The 15,413-nt window shown below is 53.8% G+C and overlaps 1 protein-coding gene across 1 annotated transcript; it reads right to left on the bottom strand.

The window, feature by feature from the left end:
* Positions 1-222: 222 nt before the first annotated feature.
* On the bottom strand, positions 223-14,163 carry NT5C1A (5'-nucleotidase, cytosolic IA). The gene is made up of 6 exons (XM_029230090.1): positions 14,038-14,163; positions 6,967-7,134; positions 6,368-6,497; positions 4,636-4,758; positions 2,278-2,462; positions 223-588 (listed from the first exon to the last, which is right to left on the bottom strand). Exons 1-6 carry the CDS (start codon positions 14,161-14,163, stop codon positions 223-225), a joined length of 1,098 nt encoding a protein of 365 aa, XP_029085923.1.
* Between the last annotated feature and the right edge of the window lie 1,250 nt (positions 14,164-15,413).

The following is a 15,413-nucleotide window of genomic DNA, read 5'->3' as shown; positions in this document are numbered from 1 at the left end:
TTACTTTCTGAGCCAGGATCATGGCACAGTGTTTTCCCAAAAGGGGAGCCGGTGAGAATGCCGGACCAGTCTGCCTAATTTCCTACAAGTACCTCACTCATAGGGATGAGGGCGGACATGCAGAAGGGCAGAGAGGTGAGGAACTAGAAGTGTCCATTGGGCGACGTGTATGACATGGAGCCATGCCTGGAGCAATGTGGGTCAGCAAAGCTGGTGGTTCAGCTACGGTGCAGATGTGGCTTGCTTCGTGGGTGTGGTCCGCCGGGGTGTCTGCGCCACACCGTAAGGCACGTGGGCGGCCACTGTGCCCATCTCCTGAGCCCCAGCCACGTGGAACATCTGGTCATCAAAGAAGATATGTGGGCGGATCTTCTCCAGGAGGGGGCCCTTGGGTGCTCCCGCAAGGAACAGGGCCTCGTCTGTCTCCAGGCCCCAGCTGCGCAGGGTCTTGAGAGCCCGGGCTCCAGAACTGGCGGCACTGCGTGCTGTCACCAAGTAGGTGCGGATTGGACACTCCAGCCGCAGGCCCTTGGAGTAGAACTTCTTCTGCAGCCTACCCAGAGCCTCCAGAAAACCCTTTAAGGGGCCCTATGAGAAGGCAAAGGAAGACTGTGAGCTCACCCATCTCCCAAACATTTGCCCCCTCCCCTGCTGGGCTCCTACCTATAACACTAGGATCTTGCTGTTTGGGGTGGGAAAGCTTCTCAGGATCTCTAAATCTCTCAGTTCTGCTCTGCCTGCTCGGGCCACTGCATGCATCAATTGGACTGTAGGTCCCTATGGCAGTCTAGGTGTCCATACTGCTGTGATTGGGGATGTCTGCGTCAGAAAAACCATACCAGGGTTGTTACTACAGCAGCCCACCAGGTACATGGGTGTCTGTCCAGCAACTCCGTTGAGTGTGGCCTTCGTGCTCATCAGCAGGGAGGATATTAAGAGTATTTAGTAACTATGGCACGGGCACCCTTCAATCAGAATGGACTTTAGCTGCGACAGACAGACCAATGTGTCACTGCCCGATATCAACCCTGCCCCTGGGGCAGGTGAGTGGCTCAGGGTGTCGTGCTCCAGCTCTGTAGGGTCAGGGAAGGGATTTACTCTTTACAGTGCCTGGAGCAATGAAGCTTCATGAGGAGGTGTGAATAAAGAACCAGAGGATGATGAAGAAGAAAACTGTAATGCCGCTGGAAATCAGGAAAGGTGGGTTTCTAATCTTGGAGACCCCTCACTTGCTGGGTGACCTGGGGCAAGCAGTGGTCTCCTGGGGCTCTGCCTACCACTTAGTGGAAAAACTGTCCCGCTCTGGATTGCCAAGGATTTCAGAGGGAACCAACAAGAGAGAAAATGAAATGATTACTCTGGAGTCATAGCTGAAGCCTGCTGAGCTCTTGGAGAGAGAGGCTTTGGGGTTATTGAGCACCCAGATTTTTGTTAAAAGCACAGATAGGAGCTCTCTGGAGGGCTGGAGAATGCCAGTAGCTCCAACCCCAAGGAATTTCCACCAGCTCTAGGGCGTATTCTGCTCTCAGTGACACTCTGAGCAGTTTAAGGGTGAGTAAGGGTCTCTGAGCCCCTGGCCAAGGGATGGCTGGCAGGAGGTGTGAAGGGCTGGTGTGGCCCAAAGCAGATGGGTCTGCTGGATCTCCTTGCCCCAATGAAGGGCACCAGCCCAACTCTTCCTTTCCTTCAGTGAGGGAAGCAGGGACTTCTTGGGAGGATGGGATCCCTCTCAGAGGAGTGGGGGAATCTCTCAGAGGGGACAAGCGTTCCAGAGAGAGGATGGCAGCTTCAGAGAGACAGCATGAGGCCTTCAGAGCGGGATGGGGACTTTAGAGATGGGATGGAGACCTCAGAAAGAGGATGGAGTCTTCAGAGAGGAGCTGGGAGCTTAGAGGGAGGATGGGGGTTTCAGGAAGGGGATAGAGACCTACACTTGATTTTAGCCAAAAGGCCGAGAAGCGATGGGGATGGAGACCTCATAACGGAGCTGCAAAGAAGACGTAGGGGCTTCAGAGAGGGGCTTAGAGAGAGAATGTGGGCTTCAAAGTGGGAATGGGAATGCAGTGAGAGAGATGGGAGCTCAAAGAAGAGGTAGAAGCTCGCTGAGGGGACCCAGGGGTCAGGTGAGAGGGAGGAAGGCCGGAGGCCTAGGGAGGGGACCTGGCTGGATTCTGGGCTGAGCTTGGGGTTTGGTTCTGGGCTGGAGGTTCCAGCCAAGGGCAGGTTCTGGGGAGCTTCCTTGCTCCACCCAAGGGTTCTGGGGAGTGTGTGGAGCACCTGGGCCAAAGGTTTGTTCTCGTGGACCTTCTCATGCTCGAAGAACCTGTCCAGCCCATGGGCCTTCACGATGCGTTCCGACTCATCTGAGAAGAGCACAGCATCCCCATCGAAGGCCACCCGCAGCTGACTCTGGGAGACAGCCACATCCTTGCTGGGGCTGAAGATGGTGGCGGCTGCGATCCCTGGGCAGAGAAAGGGAAGCATTGTCTGCCTTCGTCTAGGTAATAGGGCCCTGACACCTGCCTCAGCTGCCTGGGGGCCAGGAGAGGGCTATCTCAGGCTATCCTTGCCCTGCTTGCCTCACCTAGGATAGGGCTCTGAAGGCCCCAGCCTATGCCAGGGTTTCCCTTTTAGTTGCTGCTTTGAGGGAAGGTCCGGGAGGTGTCCCAGGGAACAGGGGGCACTCAGAGGACCCAGGGCAGGAGCTATTTATCAATCGGCATGGGAGAATTTCAATACTTTAATATCTAGTAAGTTCATGCTGGTATGGACCAGACAAACATCAGTCCTGGATGGAAGGGAGGGTCCCCCAGGCCACCACTGTCCTTCCTGGAGTTCCTCACAGGCCCCTGATGTAGATCTACAGGGGGGCTGGGAAGGATCCCCGACCCTGGCTGGGCCTCAGTTACTCTCTTGCTGTTGATTCTGGCAAGTCCCTCACCCTCTCTGGACCAAGATAAAATTAAGGGTGGTCAGCTCTGTCTGGGGCTAAGATTCTAGGCTGCAGTCTGTGGTGAGGTGGGTGTGGGCACCCCCTCAGTCTGCCGCCACAGTGGCACAGACTCTGGGCTTCTCCAGACGGCCCAGTATGCCTGTTGGGAACCCTGGTTCCAACTAGAACTCACTGGACAACAAAGAGCGGTACCAGGAGGCTGGAGACCCAGGCAGTGGGCTCAGCCCATCCCTGATTCTTCACCTCTCCAAAGGCCATGTCAGCCCTGCTCTTTAGGAATCTAGGGCCGCAGGCCTGGACAGAGGCAGAGCTTTGGGAGGAAAGAGCAATGCCAGCCTCACCACAACTTCACTAGCCTGAGGATGTGTAAGTAGGCCCAGGCCCTGGACATCAGGCCAGGAACCTTCTCAGCTTTGCCAGTGCTGGAACCAAGATGAACCAGAACCACCGGACCTGGGGAAGGCCTGCCTCCTGACCATCCCCTGCTCCCTAGCCTGGGCTTAAATTATAGACATATAGAGGCACACATACGGACCAATGCCAAGACCCCAACCAGAGAGAGTGACATCTGTCTAGGGAAATGGCTTCCGCTTCCTGGTTAAAGAAAGTCTCTTGGAACCCCAAGCATCTCAGGGGAGTGAGGCATCAGCGGGAGAGAGGCCAGGCTTCCAGGCAGGAGACAGCATGAAAGAGGAAGAGGAAAGTAAACATATCGTTGGTTGATAAACAAACTTATGGTTACCAAAGGGGAAACACTGGAGGGAAGGATAAATCAGGAGCTTGGGATAACATGCACACGCTACTATATATAAGATAGATAACCAACAAGGACCTACTGTATAGCACAGGAAACTCTACTCAATATTCTGTGATAACCTATATGAGAAAAGAATCTGAAAAGGAATGAATATCTATATGTATAACTGAATCACTTTCCTGTACACTTGAAACTAACACAACATTGTAAATCAACTATACTCCAATAAAATGTCAAAATAAGTAACAGTAGCTTTCAGCCTGAGGAGCCCTCTCGGGCAGTGGGGCAGTTCTTCCTCCCCTGTGAGCCTGTCTTCTTCCGTGAACAATAGGGAAACACACCTTGTCAGGAGACTATGGATACCATCCCCAAAACTGCCCCTTGAAAGACACATGTGGAGGGAAATTCTCTTTGTCAGCGCTTGCAGCTGTGTCTCTAACCTCACCTCAGCACTGGCCGGCCCAGCTGCTGGAATGGTGGCCATTTCCCAGACTCTACTGCTCAGGCTGGACTAGGTACTGATTTCCCTCCTCACTGGCCCAGAGAAGGACAGAGGCCGCCCATGGTCACACAGGAATTAGAACTCCTACTGACCTGGAAGATTCTTGGAAGGGAGTAGCTTTCTGGACTGTAAGGAGGGTTCCCATGGAAACGGAAGGCTGGGTGATGTTGATGAATAAAGGCATCCTTAACATGGTAGGGCAGGAGGTGGGACAGTGGAATAGATGGGCAATAAGTGAAATAGGTGAGGCCTTGTTCTCAGAGTTTACAGGACAGGTCATAGGAATTAAGGAAGGTCCTCCCCTTCCAGTTACCATGGCAACCCTTAGAGTCTGCACAGAGCTTTAGGACAAGGCTTCCCATCTCTGAGGCCGCTTAGGCAGACTCCCCACTCCCCACACTCTCCTTCCCCAGTTTGACTCACCTTCATCGATGGCTTCCTGCACTTTTTCTGCGTCAGCCGACAAATAGAGATTGGTGTGATAGGCCTTGAGGTAGCAGATGGGGCTGTTCCCGCCTGTCATGCAGAACCTCTCAATGGTCAGGTCTGGAGAGGAGGTAGAGAGTACCCAGGTGATGCCTGGGTCAACCCTCAGGACCTCAGAGTGGTCCCTCTGTGTTCAATGGACGCCATCTTGGCTCTGAGTGGTGGTGGGGCAGCAGAGTGATTCTCTGAGTGATTTTAGGCCAGCGTTCCCCCTCTCTGAGATCCTCCATTCTTCGACCATGAAATGGGGATGATCACATCTCTGGAGGAGTTGCCTGGCTCACAGTAATATCCCCTTTCAGGGGATCACAGTACTACAAAAGTAGGTCCCAGCCTCGTGGCTCGTGGTCCCACCTGGTCATAGCTGACTGGATAGGGGTAGGCACCTGACTCAAGCTGGGCCAATTAGATTCCCTCCCAGCCTGGGCTGAGAGTCACCTAGTACCTATGTCTGTGCAGGTTGTAAAACTTTGCTTGCTGATAAATGGCTGCTGCTCTGAGCCCACTAAGTTACCCCATCACTACCCCAGCCCCTCACACAGGAGGGTCCACAGTGGAAGGGCACAGCAGGGGTCCTTCAGGACTCTGCCCCAGTACCATAGGTGGTGTCTGTCCTGATTCCTCGGTACTTATGTCACAAGGTGGTTAAATAGCTTGAATATCACCCCTGCTCCTAACAATTTGAAATTAGGATTTAAAAATGCTAACTGGCCTCTCTTGGTTGCTGAAAACAAGGAACAAGGACTTGTAAACTTGTCAGTTTGGGCCATATTCATGAAAAGCAGAGAAACCTAGTTTGCAGAAAGAGAAAAAGAGACAGAAAAAAAAAAAAAAAAAAAAAAAAAAAAGGAACAGATTTGCTGAGAGAAGCAGAAATAAGGGCTCATGTGGTCCAGAGAGAAAAAAAAGCCCTGGAGAGATTGCCAGTACTTGGATTCAGGCCTTTGTGGGCCCAATTTCACTTCCTTCCCTGTGGTTCCAAGAGGCACACCTGTAACCTAATAAGAAATCATTTTCGGGAATTCCCTGGCAGTCTAGTGGTTAAGACTCCATGCTTCCACATAGAGGGCACAGGTTCAATCCCTCGTCAGGGAACTAAGATCCCGCATGCCATGCGTCACAGCCAAAAAAAAAAAAAAAAAAAAAATCATTTTGTTCAGCTGAAAGGTCTGGCTCTGGAGGGTCTATTACTTTCAAACAAGAGTTTGGACTAAGACACAAAGTCCCTTCACTCTGACGACTGCACCTGCCTCCGCCAGCAGACTTTAAGGCCTGTCAGCCCCCTTGCAGAGAGAGAAACTGAGGCACAGGGGTAGCAAGTGCCCTGCCCAATCACATAGGGAGTGGGGCCTGTGCAGCGATGTGCTGGAGCCGGCTTGTACCAGCTTGCAAGAGCCGAACGTTAAGCATCCAGGGACTTTTGGAGCCAGTTAGATTGTTCAACTGTCGGTAGCTTGACATCAGCCACGGTGGGAATATTTACACCCTGAATATGGCAATGCTACACAAGCAGGGTTTTGGGGGTTTGTTTTGTTTCTTGAAAGGGCCTGTTTACCAACACCCCTCTGAGCTCGAGGTTCCAGTGGGTTTACCTGCACCCTGCAGAGGTGTGACCCCAACCCCGGGTGTCCGGTAGGGGTCATGTCATGGCCAAAGCCCTCATGCTCACCATAGTGGTTGATGCTGTTGATGAGACGGACGCCCACTTGAGCGTGGTTGTTGGTCACGAGGACGATGTCGAAGACGTCCTCGCTCTCAGGGTACAGCTCCCGCAGCCGCCTGTTCACAGCCTCCAGAGCCTGGATGGAGAGTGGACCCTCGGGCTCAGACCCCCAGGGACTGATGCCTGGAGTTGGTAGCCAGGGTTGGGGAGGAGGGGTGAGTTAGTATCCAACACGGGGAGGGAAGAGAGGGGAGGTCCGGGGCCAGGCTCGGGGTGAGGCCAGTGGACGCGGGCTATCTCCTCCTAGTCTCTGCCATTGTGCGCGTTGATTATTGCCCAGGGATGCCTCACTAAAAGGGTGAGTGGGGGTTGAAATCCAGCTCAGGTTCCATGCACTAAGCTGGTTACCTGGAGTGGGGTTGCATTAGTCCAGAGGATGGGGTGGCCTCTTCTTCCCACAATGGCTGTCCACTTGCCAAGCTATGCTCCTGTGTGGTGGCATCTGCCCAGAGGGGACCCCTTTTCCTTACTCATACACCCATGGGAGTGCTTTTCTCTAACGTCCATGAAGGCACCGTATGGCCAGTGGTGGAACTGCCCCTCACCTTCACGAAGGGGAAGGCCGGCCCAGGGCTGAAGGGCTCGTTCTCGTGTTCCAGCTGGTAACGCACGTACTCCTCCACACCCTGCTCCGCGTAGATCCGTTGCTCCTCGTCCATGCGGAACAGGGCTCGGGAAGACACAGCAATGGTGACTGCATTCTGAGGCTTGGGCTGCAGGGGCATAGGAGAAGGGGCTGACTCTCAGATTCTCTTGAGGCAGGTCTCAGGGACAGGGAGAAGACACAGGTCCAGCCTCTGCCCTAAGGAGCTCAGCCTTGGGCAGGGGCAGACCTAGATCAGGACCCCCTCTGTGCAGGACCCAACTGGGGACTGAGGGAGTTGATGGCTCCCCACGGAGGAGGACAATCTGATGGGAGGCACATGCCCTCAGGGAGTTTGCAATCTAGCCAGCCATCTGGACTCAACAGAAAAATGAATACAGTGTATGTAGTCAAAGTATGACAGATGCTCAAGACGGTCTCCAGATGGTTTCCATTATAAAATGGGAGCTACATGCCCTTAGGAAGAAGCGGTGCCCAGAAACATGACAATTATATAAGAACTTTTATCTCCAGCCCAAATCTTTCTCCTGAGCTCCAGACTCGTATATCTAAGTGCCCCAGTTGACTAATAGACACTCAAACTCATCATGCCCAAGGCTGAATTCCCAGCATTCTCTCCACCCCCAAACCTGGTCCCCTCCCTGCTTTCCTCATCTCAACACTTGGCACCACCAACTACTCATCACCTAGACCAGAAGCCCGGAAGTCAACCGCAAGTCTTCCCTCTTCCTTCACCCCCTTCCCTCCATCAATCAGTCACCAAAACCTGCCAACTCTACTAGAATCCATCCACTTCTTTCTGTCTTCCCTACCATGGTCCGGCCCATCACCATCTCTCATTCCCTCCAATACGTGGTCCATAGTGTTGTCAGGGGATTGTTCCCAAATTCAGATCTGATCATGCCCCGCCTCCCCCTTCAGTGGTACCCACTCTTCTCACACTTGGATCGGCAGCCTTGAGTATGGAGTAGGAAGCCCTTCATGACAGACCCTACCTCTGTCTCCACTGTCACCTTCCCATTACCCCGTTTTGCTCAATCTGACTTTCTCATGTCTAAGCACACCTCCCCCCTACCTTCTCTGAGCCTTCGCACATGATGTTTCCTCTGCCTCATGTGCTCTTCCCCTGACTGCCCTTCCAGCTAACTTCTATCCAGCCTTCAGGTCTCAAACTACAAGTCACCTCTAGGAAGCCTTCCCTTACCCCTAGTCATGGGCTTGCTACCTCTCCTAAGGATTTCCTTTGTGGTAAAATTTAACACTAAATTATAATTACTTATTTAACTATTTCTATTTCTAGACAGAGCTCTAGAAGCAGGAACCATGCTTAAGTTCTCAGGGAACAGGAACCAGGACTATCCTGTTCATTTATTGTATCTGTAGTGCTCAGAACTGTGCTTAGCACATAGTAGGTGCTCAGTAAATATTTAATGTCTCTGAACTTTTAAGCAATATAGTTTAATGTGAGACAGTATTTGCCATGACAAATTTAACATGAACTAGAAACTCCAGTGCAGTGCCCTCATCTGTTCAAATTGCTTGAAATATAGTAAATGCTCAGAGAATATTGTTTCGGTTGATGCAAATTTGACAAACATTTACTAGTTCTTTGTGCCAAGCACCTGGGCTCTGCCTGAGGATGATACTGGTAGGGATTTGGCTCCTGCCCTCAGAGTCACAGGCTGGTAGGGGAGAAAGACAGGTAAACAGAGAAGCAAAGGGGACTGAAATGAGTGCTCGAACCAGGTGAAAACAAAGTCTCGATGACAAGTGTTCAAAGCAAGTTGTCATAGGACAGGAGGCGTTTCAGCAAAGCCTTGAAGGAGTGGGGTGAAGGAAGGCATGAGGAGGTGTGCACACACGCCGTGCCTTCACAAAGGTGAACAGAGCTCTGTGCATGGGAGCAGAGTGTAGTTGAGCCCAGAAGAGTAGGCAGGTGCTAGATTGCAGAAGGCCTTCTTTCAGGGGCCCGGGAGTGCCTCAGAACTCCTTTGGCACCTCCAGCAGAATGGGGAGAGAGGAATGCCACCACAGGCAGCAGCTGGACCCTTCATAATCCCTGGGGTCCCCAAGGGACTCACAGACACCCAGAGAGTCCCACCACATCTCTGTGACTTGAGTGATCCTGGGACTATGATTCCCACTTTACAGATGAGGAAACAGGGACTCAAGTTGGGGGCAAGACTCATAAATGGACCTTGCATGCTGGCCTGCTCCTTACAGCCCACAGGTCACGCACTCAACCCCATTTCTCCTCTCTGGAGTCAAGCCTGGGTCCCAATCAGTTGACAACACTGAGTGATGACCATGTGACAGGCACTGTGCTGGGGACATGGCAGGGATCACACAGTTGTGATCCCTGTCCCCATGGAGCTTATGATCTATCCCCAAGGCAGAGATCTGTGCATGCTTTTGAAGAGCACCGTCCAACAGACCTTTCTGTGATAATGGAAATGTCCAGTGCTCTCCGTGTGGCTGCATGTGGCTAGGGAGCCACTTGAAATATGGTCAGTGAGACAGAGGAACTGAATCTTTAATTGTATTGAATTTTAAGTTTAATCAATTCAAATTTAAGTGGCCATGAATGGCTAGTGGCTAATGAAGCTTTAGAACCTCAAGGTAGGAAGAGAAGACCAGAGTCCCCAAACTCAGGAGGTGGACCTCAGTTTGCATTTGACTTTTATCCCAACCAAGACGGTGTGTGGGCCCAGCAGGGTGAGTATAAGGCATTGGCAGGACAGGTGCCTGTCCTCTGGGGCTCAGCCCAGTGACTCTCCCAGCTGCCAACCGCCCCCAAGTGTCTGCGTGTTCTTGGGCTGGGTACCTCCCAAACCCCTCAGCCACCGTGAGCCTTCAGGGAAGGAAGGTAAAAATGAAAGAAAAAGGGTGATAGACGGATGGCCAGGGATGGGAAGGGTATGGTTGGGGGCGCGAGGAGGCCTGCTCTCATAAGCCCAGGAAGCCTGTTGGCCTTCAGGGCAAGGGCTGAGACTGCCTTGCCCCCTGGGCTTACTGCCCCAGGGCCAGGCCCAACACCCCTTCAAGGACAGGGAGCCAGCTACCCTCCAGCTTGTTCAGGCAGGTTCCCAGGCCGGAGGCTCCAGCTCAGGCAGCCAGCCAAGGTCTCGCTCGTCACTTTCTGTCCCACAGTCCCTGCCAAACTGCTATGTTCTGGGTCTCCTCCGGCTGACCGGCCCAGACCCCATCCCATCCCACCTCTGGCCACTGCAAAAAAAATATCCCAGCTGCCTTGGTCCCAGGAGTCTCCACTTCCTTCTTTTACAGATGGGGAAATAGGCCCAGAGAGGGGCAGAGTATTACTCTTGGTCACCCAGCAAAGTCAAGGAAGAGCCAGGATAAGATCCCAAGTCTCTGGCCTCCAGCCTGGCCTCTGTCCACACAGCAGCACCCTACCCCCGTATGCCCCTCCTCAATCACTCGCAGAAGACCCCAACCCCTGCTACTTCAGGCACTTCCCTGGGATTCTCCTCACACCCCAGCCCTCCCTTTTCAGGTCTGGGAGAATTGGTGAGGGGCACCATGCCCTCAGAGCAAGGTTTCTCAGGGCAGGGCTCTCTTTACCCCCAGAATGGAGGGCCCCAGGGCAAGGACCCTGCTTCCCTGCTCAGCCTGCTCTGACTCTGTACAAGTGAGGAGAAGTCTAAGGGCCTAGTGGGCATGAGCCGCTGTGGGAAATATGGAATGCCAGCTGGGAGAGAGAAGCAACCTGTCTGGGCTCCAGGCGGAGCTGAAGGAACAAGTGAAAGGGGCTGGTCGGAGCTGGGGAGAAGCCAGGCACTAAGACACCCCCTTGGACCTCGCTGCAGAGGGAGGCCACCCCGTCACGTGATGTCAGGTGCATCTAGAGACAGTTCCTCCAGAAATCAGAAAGAAGTCCAGATGCCAGACTGAAGCTTGGGTCAGAGAGACCCCTTACCCCAGACCAGGAACTCAGCCTGGGATCACTGGGCTCCAGGGAGTCACTGGAGTGGGGGGGGGGATTGGGGGGGGTCCAGCTGATTACTCCTGCTTGGGGGACAGGAATGGAGGGATAAAGGAGGGCAGTCCAGCCCCACCCAGCCTGCCTGAGGAGCTCTCACTGAGGCCAAAGTGATTTTGCCTGTTGGGCCCAAGATAGGAACATAGCCAAAAGCTGTTATTTCTAGAAGGACTTAGAGTGAGAAAGGCTGCCGGAGGAGAGAGGAACAAAACAGGTTTGGACTGAGGAAGTCCTCTGACCTCATGAGGTGAGGGCCTCCTATAGGCCTTTGGGGGTTAAATATTTCACTCAGGCTCCTGGGGATGAGAATAAGCCTAGGCCAGGCCCTGATGGGGCCCAGGAGGCCCAAAGCCCCCAGAATAGCTTGTAGCGGGGAGGGGTTTCTGCAGGAAGGAGTAGGGACCAAGAAGCCACCAGTCTCCTTGCCTCCCAGAGAACAGTGAGGGCCAGGGGCTGACCGAGAGGTCATAACTGACGACTGGGCCTGAGCTCCCGGGTTCCTTGGTGATTGGGGAGGAAACAGATTGGTGTGCTCCACTCACCACCCTAGTTCCCAATGTCCATCCCCTCCTTTCCATCCCACAGCTTCCTCCCCAGGCAGGGACCAGCCTCCTCACTGATCTGCCTGCTACCAGACACACCCTCTCCAATCCATCCACCAACACAGCCTCAAAGTGACCTTTCTAAAATGAAAATGGACCGAGTTAATCCCTTGCTGAAAAGTCCTGCCATAGCTCCATAATGGTTTTCATACATTTTTTAAAAGTAGGTTGACATTTTATGCAAACGAACTCTTGCAAGGAGCCCCAATATGTAAACCATATAGTACCATATTTTATTGGTATAAATTTATACTATAAATTCAAATGTATTACATATTCACGCTATATTTATTATCATGTCAACCAATGAATACAGGAGACCAGTGTGGATTTAAGCTTCATCATCTAGTCAGTTTGTTTCTGTTTCCGTTTGTCGGTTTTCGCACAGCGTTGAGAAAGCCCTGATTCACACCAATAAGTGGTTGCAAACGGTAAAAGCCTTTTTTTTTTTAAGGTTTGGTTTTGTTTTTTTTTTTAACTTATCTTATTTATCTTATTTATTATTGGGTATTCATTGCTGCACGCGGGCTTTCTCTAGTTGCGGCGAGCAGGGGTTACTCTTAGTTGCAGTGCACGGGCTTCTCATTGCAGTGGCTTCTCTTGTTGTGGAGCATGGGCTCTAGGTGCACGGGCTTCAGTAGTTGCAGCACATGGGCTCAGTAGTTGTGGCTCGCGGGCTCTAGATCACAGGCTCAGTAGTTGTGGCACATGGGCTTAGTTGCTCCGCGGCATGTGGGATCTTCCTGGGCCAGGGCTCGAACCCATGTGCGCTGCATTGGCAGGCGGATTCTTAACCACTGCGCCACCAGGGAAGCCCCAGGTAAAAGCCTTTTTTTGTTTTGTTCTGTTTTAAACTACAACCCTCAGGAGACTCAGCAACGATTGTCAGCAATCTCAAGATACTCTTCTATTAAAACAGATCACAGGAAATGCTTTATTCTGAGGTTTGCTAAAAAGGTAATCAACCTGTATGTAGCATAAGTTAATATGTTGGCAGTCTCCAAGGTGCTAAAATGTCCAACAACACATTTGAGTAAGTTGAGTTTTATCGCCTATTTTTACTTGTGTAAAACATAGTTTGAAGAAGAAAGAAAATGAATTGGCTTCACATGTGGGTAGACCTCCTGAAACATGGGGCTTCATGGAACCTAGTTTTAAGACCCCTAACCCCACTGAATAAGGTTCAGACTCCTTAATGTGGCATTCAAGGCCCTCTGTGGGTCTCTGGCATCACTTCAACTCTTCTCCTTCAGATCCTGCATCCTCTCAGTTTCAAAGACATCAATCATGCTTTTTGCCCAGCCTGTTTCCCTCTCTGCCTGGGAAAGTCCACCTACTCAGGCTTTAAAATCAGCTCAAATGCCACCTCTAAAAGACTTCCTGAGTTGGCAGTCACTCCCGCCTCTATGCTCCCACTGCTAGGGTCTTTCACCTGAGCACTCACCATGTCCAGGGTCTCTGTGAGCTCCTGAGGCGGGGACTCAGTCTAATTCATTCTCAATCCGCACTGCTGGGCAGGCCTTGAGGTGCTCTGGGGGAATGACTGTTGACAGGGTGGGCCTTATGGGAAGGGTCTCAGGTTGGAGCTCTTTGGAGAATGCTCTGAGCCAGCTTCGATCCTCTATCCCCTTCCCAAGCTCTGAGATCTGGGAGGCTGGAGTGAGCAAGGCCCAGGGACCAACGAGGGCATCATGAATTTGTCCAATGGGGAGACGAGCTCCCTCCTCTGTGTGAATCCCCAAGGGATGAGACGACCACTGAGGTCGCAGAGATGTCGATGCCAGCGAGGGCTCCCCTGTGAGGCGAGCAGAGCCCAGAGCTGGGGAGCAGAGTCCAGCGTCGGGATCCCAGAACCAGGGACGCAGAGCCGCTAAGCGCAGAGAGCAGATTCCAGGGCAGCTCCCTTTTCTTAAGACGCGGGGAACCCGGCACCCTGAGCCCAAGGCACAGGACCTTGACTCAGACCCTAAACGCAGAGGTTCGGGTCCGGAGCCCGGTGCCCAGATGGCAGAAACCGGAGCGCACAGCAAGGAGCCGGGTTTTCAGAGTCGGGTTGCCTGAGCCCGGGGCGCTTCCGCAGGCGCCGCTGACCGGCTTTGCCAACAAATGCTGTCCGCTAGCCCCAGGCTGCCCGCAAGGGGAGGGGCTGGGCCGCGGCCTGGAGCTGGGCCCTGATGACAGCATGACGGAGGGGGATCCTGCCGTGGAACACGAGCCCCGGGATAAGAAAAACACCAGAGCAGAGCTCCAAAAATAAACACGAGCCCGTGCCAACGGCCTGGCGCATTCTGGTGCTGAGGAGCTGCGTCCCTTCTCGGAGGGGCACCACGGGTCCCTCTCCAGAGGGCTGACGACCCCCCCTCCGGTGACCCGCCCCCTGCCCTCCCCCATACCCATGCCCTGCTTTTACCGATTTGGGTTTCTTCTTGGGCGCGAGGTTGTCGTGGAAAGTCTTGGCTTCCTCCCAGCGCGGGGCCGCGGCAGTCCCTGCCCCCGGCCCGGGCTCGCGGGGCTCCCGGGGCTCCCCAGGCTCCATGCTCGGCTCTGATCCGGCCCAGCCAGAGCAGGCGGCTGCGGAGAGCGGAGCCGGCGGGGCTGGGCTGCGGGAGGGAGGCGAGTCCCAGGCGTGAGAAGGGGGCGGGCAGCAGTGGAGAGTGCGCGTGCGGGCCGGCCGGAGGGCGGGATGGGGTGGGGGGGGGCGCTGGGGTGCTCAGCTCGCCCTGTCGGCAGCCGGTGCGTTGCTGCTGTTGCTGGTGGATGTGTATTTCAGGACAGCTGCGCTCTCCTTCCCCGACCGCCCCACGCCCGAAATGGGGGGGGGGTGGGCGGTTGGACCCTCGGGTTCGCAGGAGGAGGGCGCCTAAGAAGGGCCAGAAGGCTGCTACGGGTTCGGGATTGCGGGGATAGTGTTCTTCGATGAGCTTATTCGGCACCGAGAGAAGGGGAGGCCTGCCGACTTTTTCCCCCCGGGGTGGTGATCCACAAAGGAAAAAATGCAAAGCTAGCCGCCCCCACAAAACAAAGATAGCCCCCGTCTTTCCCCTCTGATGCCAGGACAGTGGGACCCTGAGCGGCGTCCTCTTCCCTCAAACCCTAGTCCATTCCACTGAGGGGGAGGAGGTGGTGGATGGACAGCTCCATCCACGAGCAGGAGCCTGCTCCTAGCTGGGGGCACAGCGGAGGGCCCAGCCGGGAAGCTCTTCCCCACCAAGGCGGAGGGACCCTTGAAGTCGGTGGCGAGACCAGGCTCCCCTTGGCCTGGCCGGGGACCCAGACCGGAGAGACTCCCGGGGACCCCGGTTCCTGCTAGCCCCTTGATGGCCAGCAGGGGGCGCACACTCCCAGGTACCACCTGCTGAGCTTGGTTAGTTATACGCCATGAAGTGGCTGGATTGAAAGAGGATAGAAAAGGAGCCTAGGAACCCAAGAGTCTTGGACCAACATCCTGGAGTTCTAGGGCATTGCCCTCCTTGGTGCAGACCCCGAGGTGCAGACATTAATGCCCCTCATTCCAAGGCACAGGCTAGGAAGCAGACAAGGGGCATCTCTGTGTGTGTCTAGAAGTGTGCAAAGGCGGCTGGGAGCAGCAGGAGAAAATACTGGCTTAGCCTGGTGGACGTCTGACTGGGATGGGGTACAGAATGGAGGGGTCTGCCCAGCCTCCATCATGACCTGGGAGGAACCAACCAAACCTTGCATGGGAGAAAAGGAGAAATAATCATAACAGAAAGTTTTAGGATTGGGGGAAGTATGTTCAGACTTGTCCTTCTCCAGGCTTGGTAGATT

This window comes from Monodon monoceros, unplaced genomic scaffold (genome assembly GCF_005190385.1).
Source record: "Monodon monoceros isolate NGI ecotype Baffin Bay Population unplaced genomic scaffold, NGI_Narwhal_1 Super_Scaffold_18, whole genome shotgun sequence".
Classification (NCBI taxonomy): Eukaryota; Metazoa; Chordata; class Mammalia; order Artiodactyla; family Monodontidae; genus Monodon; species Monodon monoceros.
Note: the sequence above shows the minus strand (reverse complement) of the source record. Positions and strands in the feature narration are given on the sequence as shown.

Coding starts and splice junctions, on each gene's coding strand:
- NT5C1A (XM_029230090.1), bottom strand. CDS start 14,163: ATGGAGCCTGGGGAGCCCCGGGAGCCCCGCGAGCCCGGGCCGGGGGCA. Junction 7,135..14,037: donor CCAAGAAGAAACCCAAATCG/GTAAAAGCAGGG, acceptor ATGCCCCTGCAG/CCCAAGCCTCAGAATGCAGT. Junction 6,498..6,966: donor CGGCCTTCCCCTTCGTGAAG/GTGAGGGGCAGT, acceptor CTCTCCATCCAG/GCTCTGGAGGCTGTGAACAG.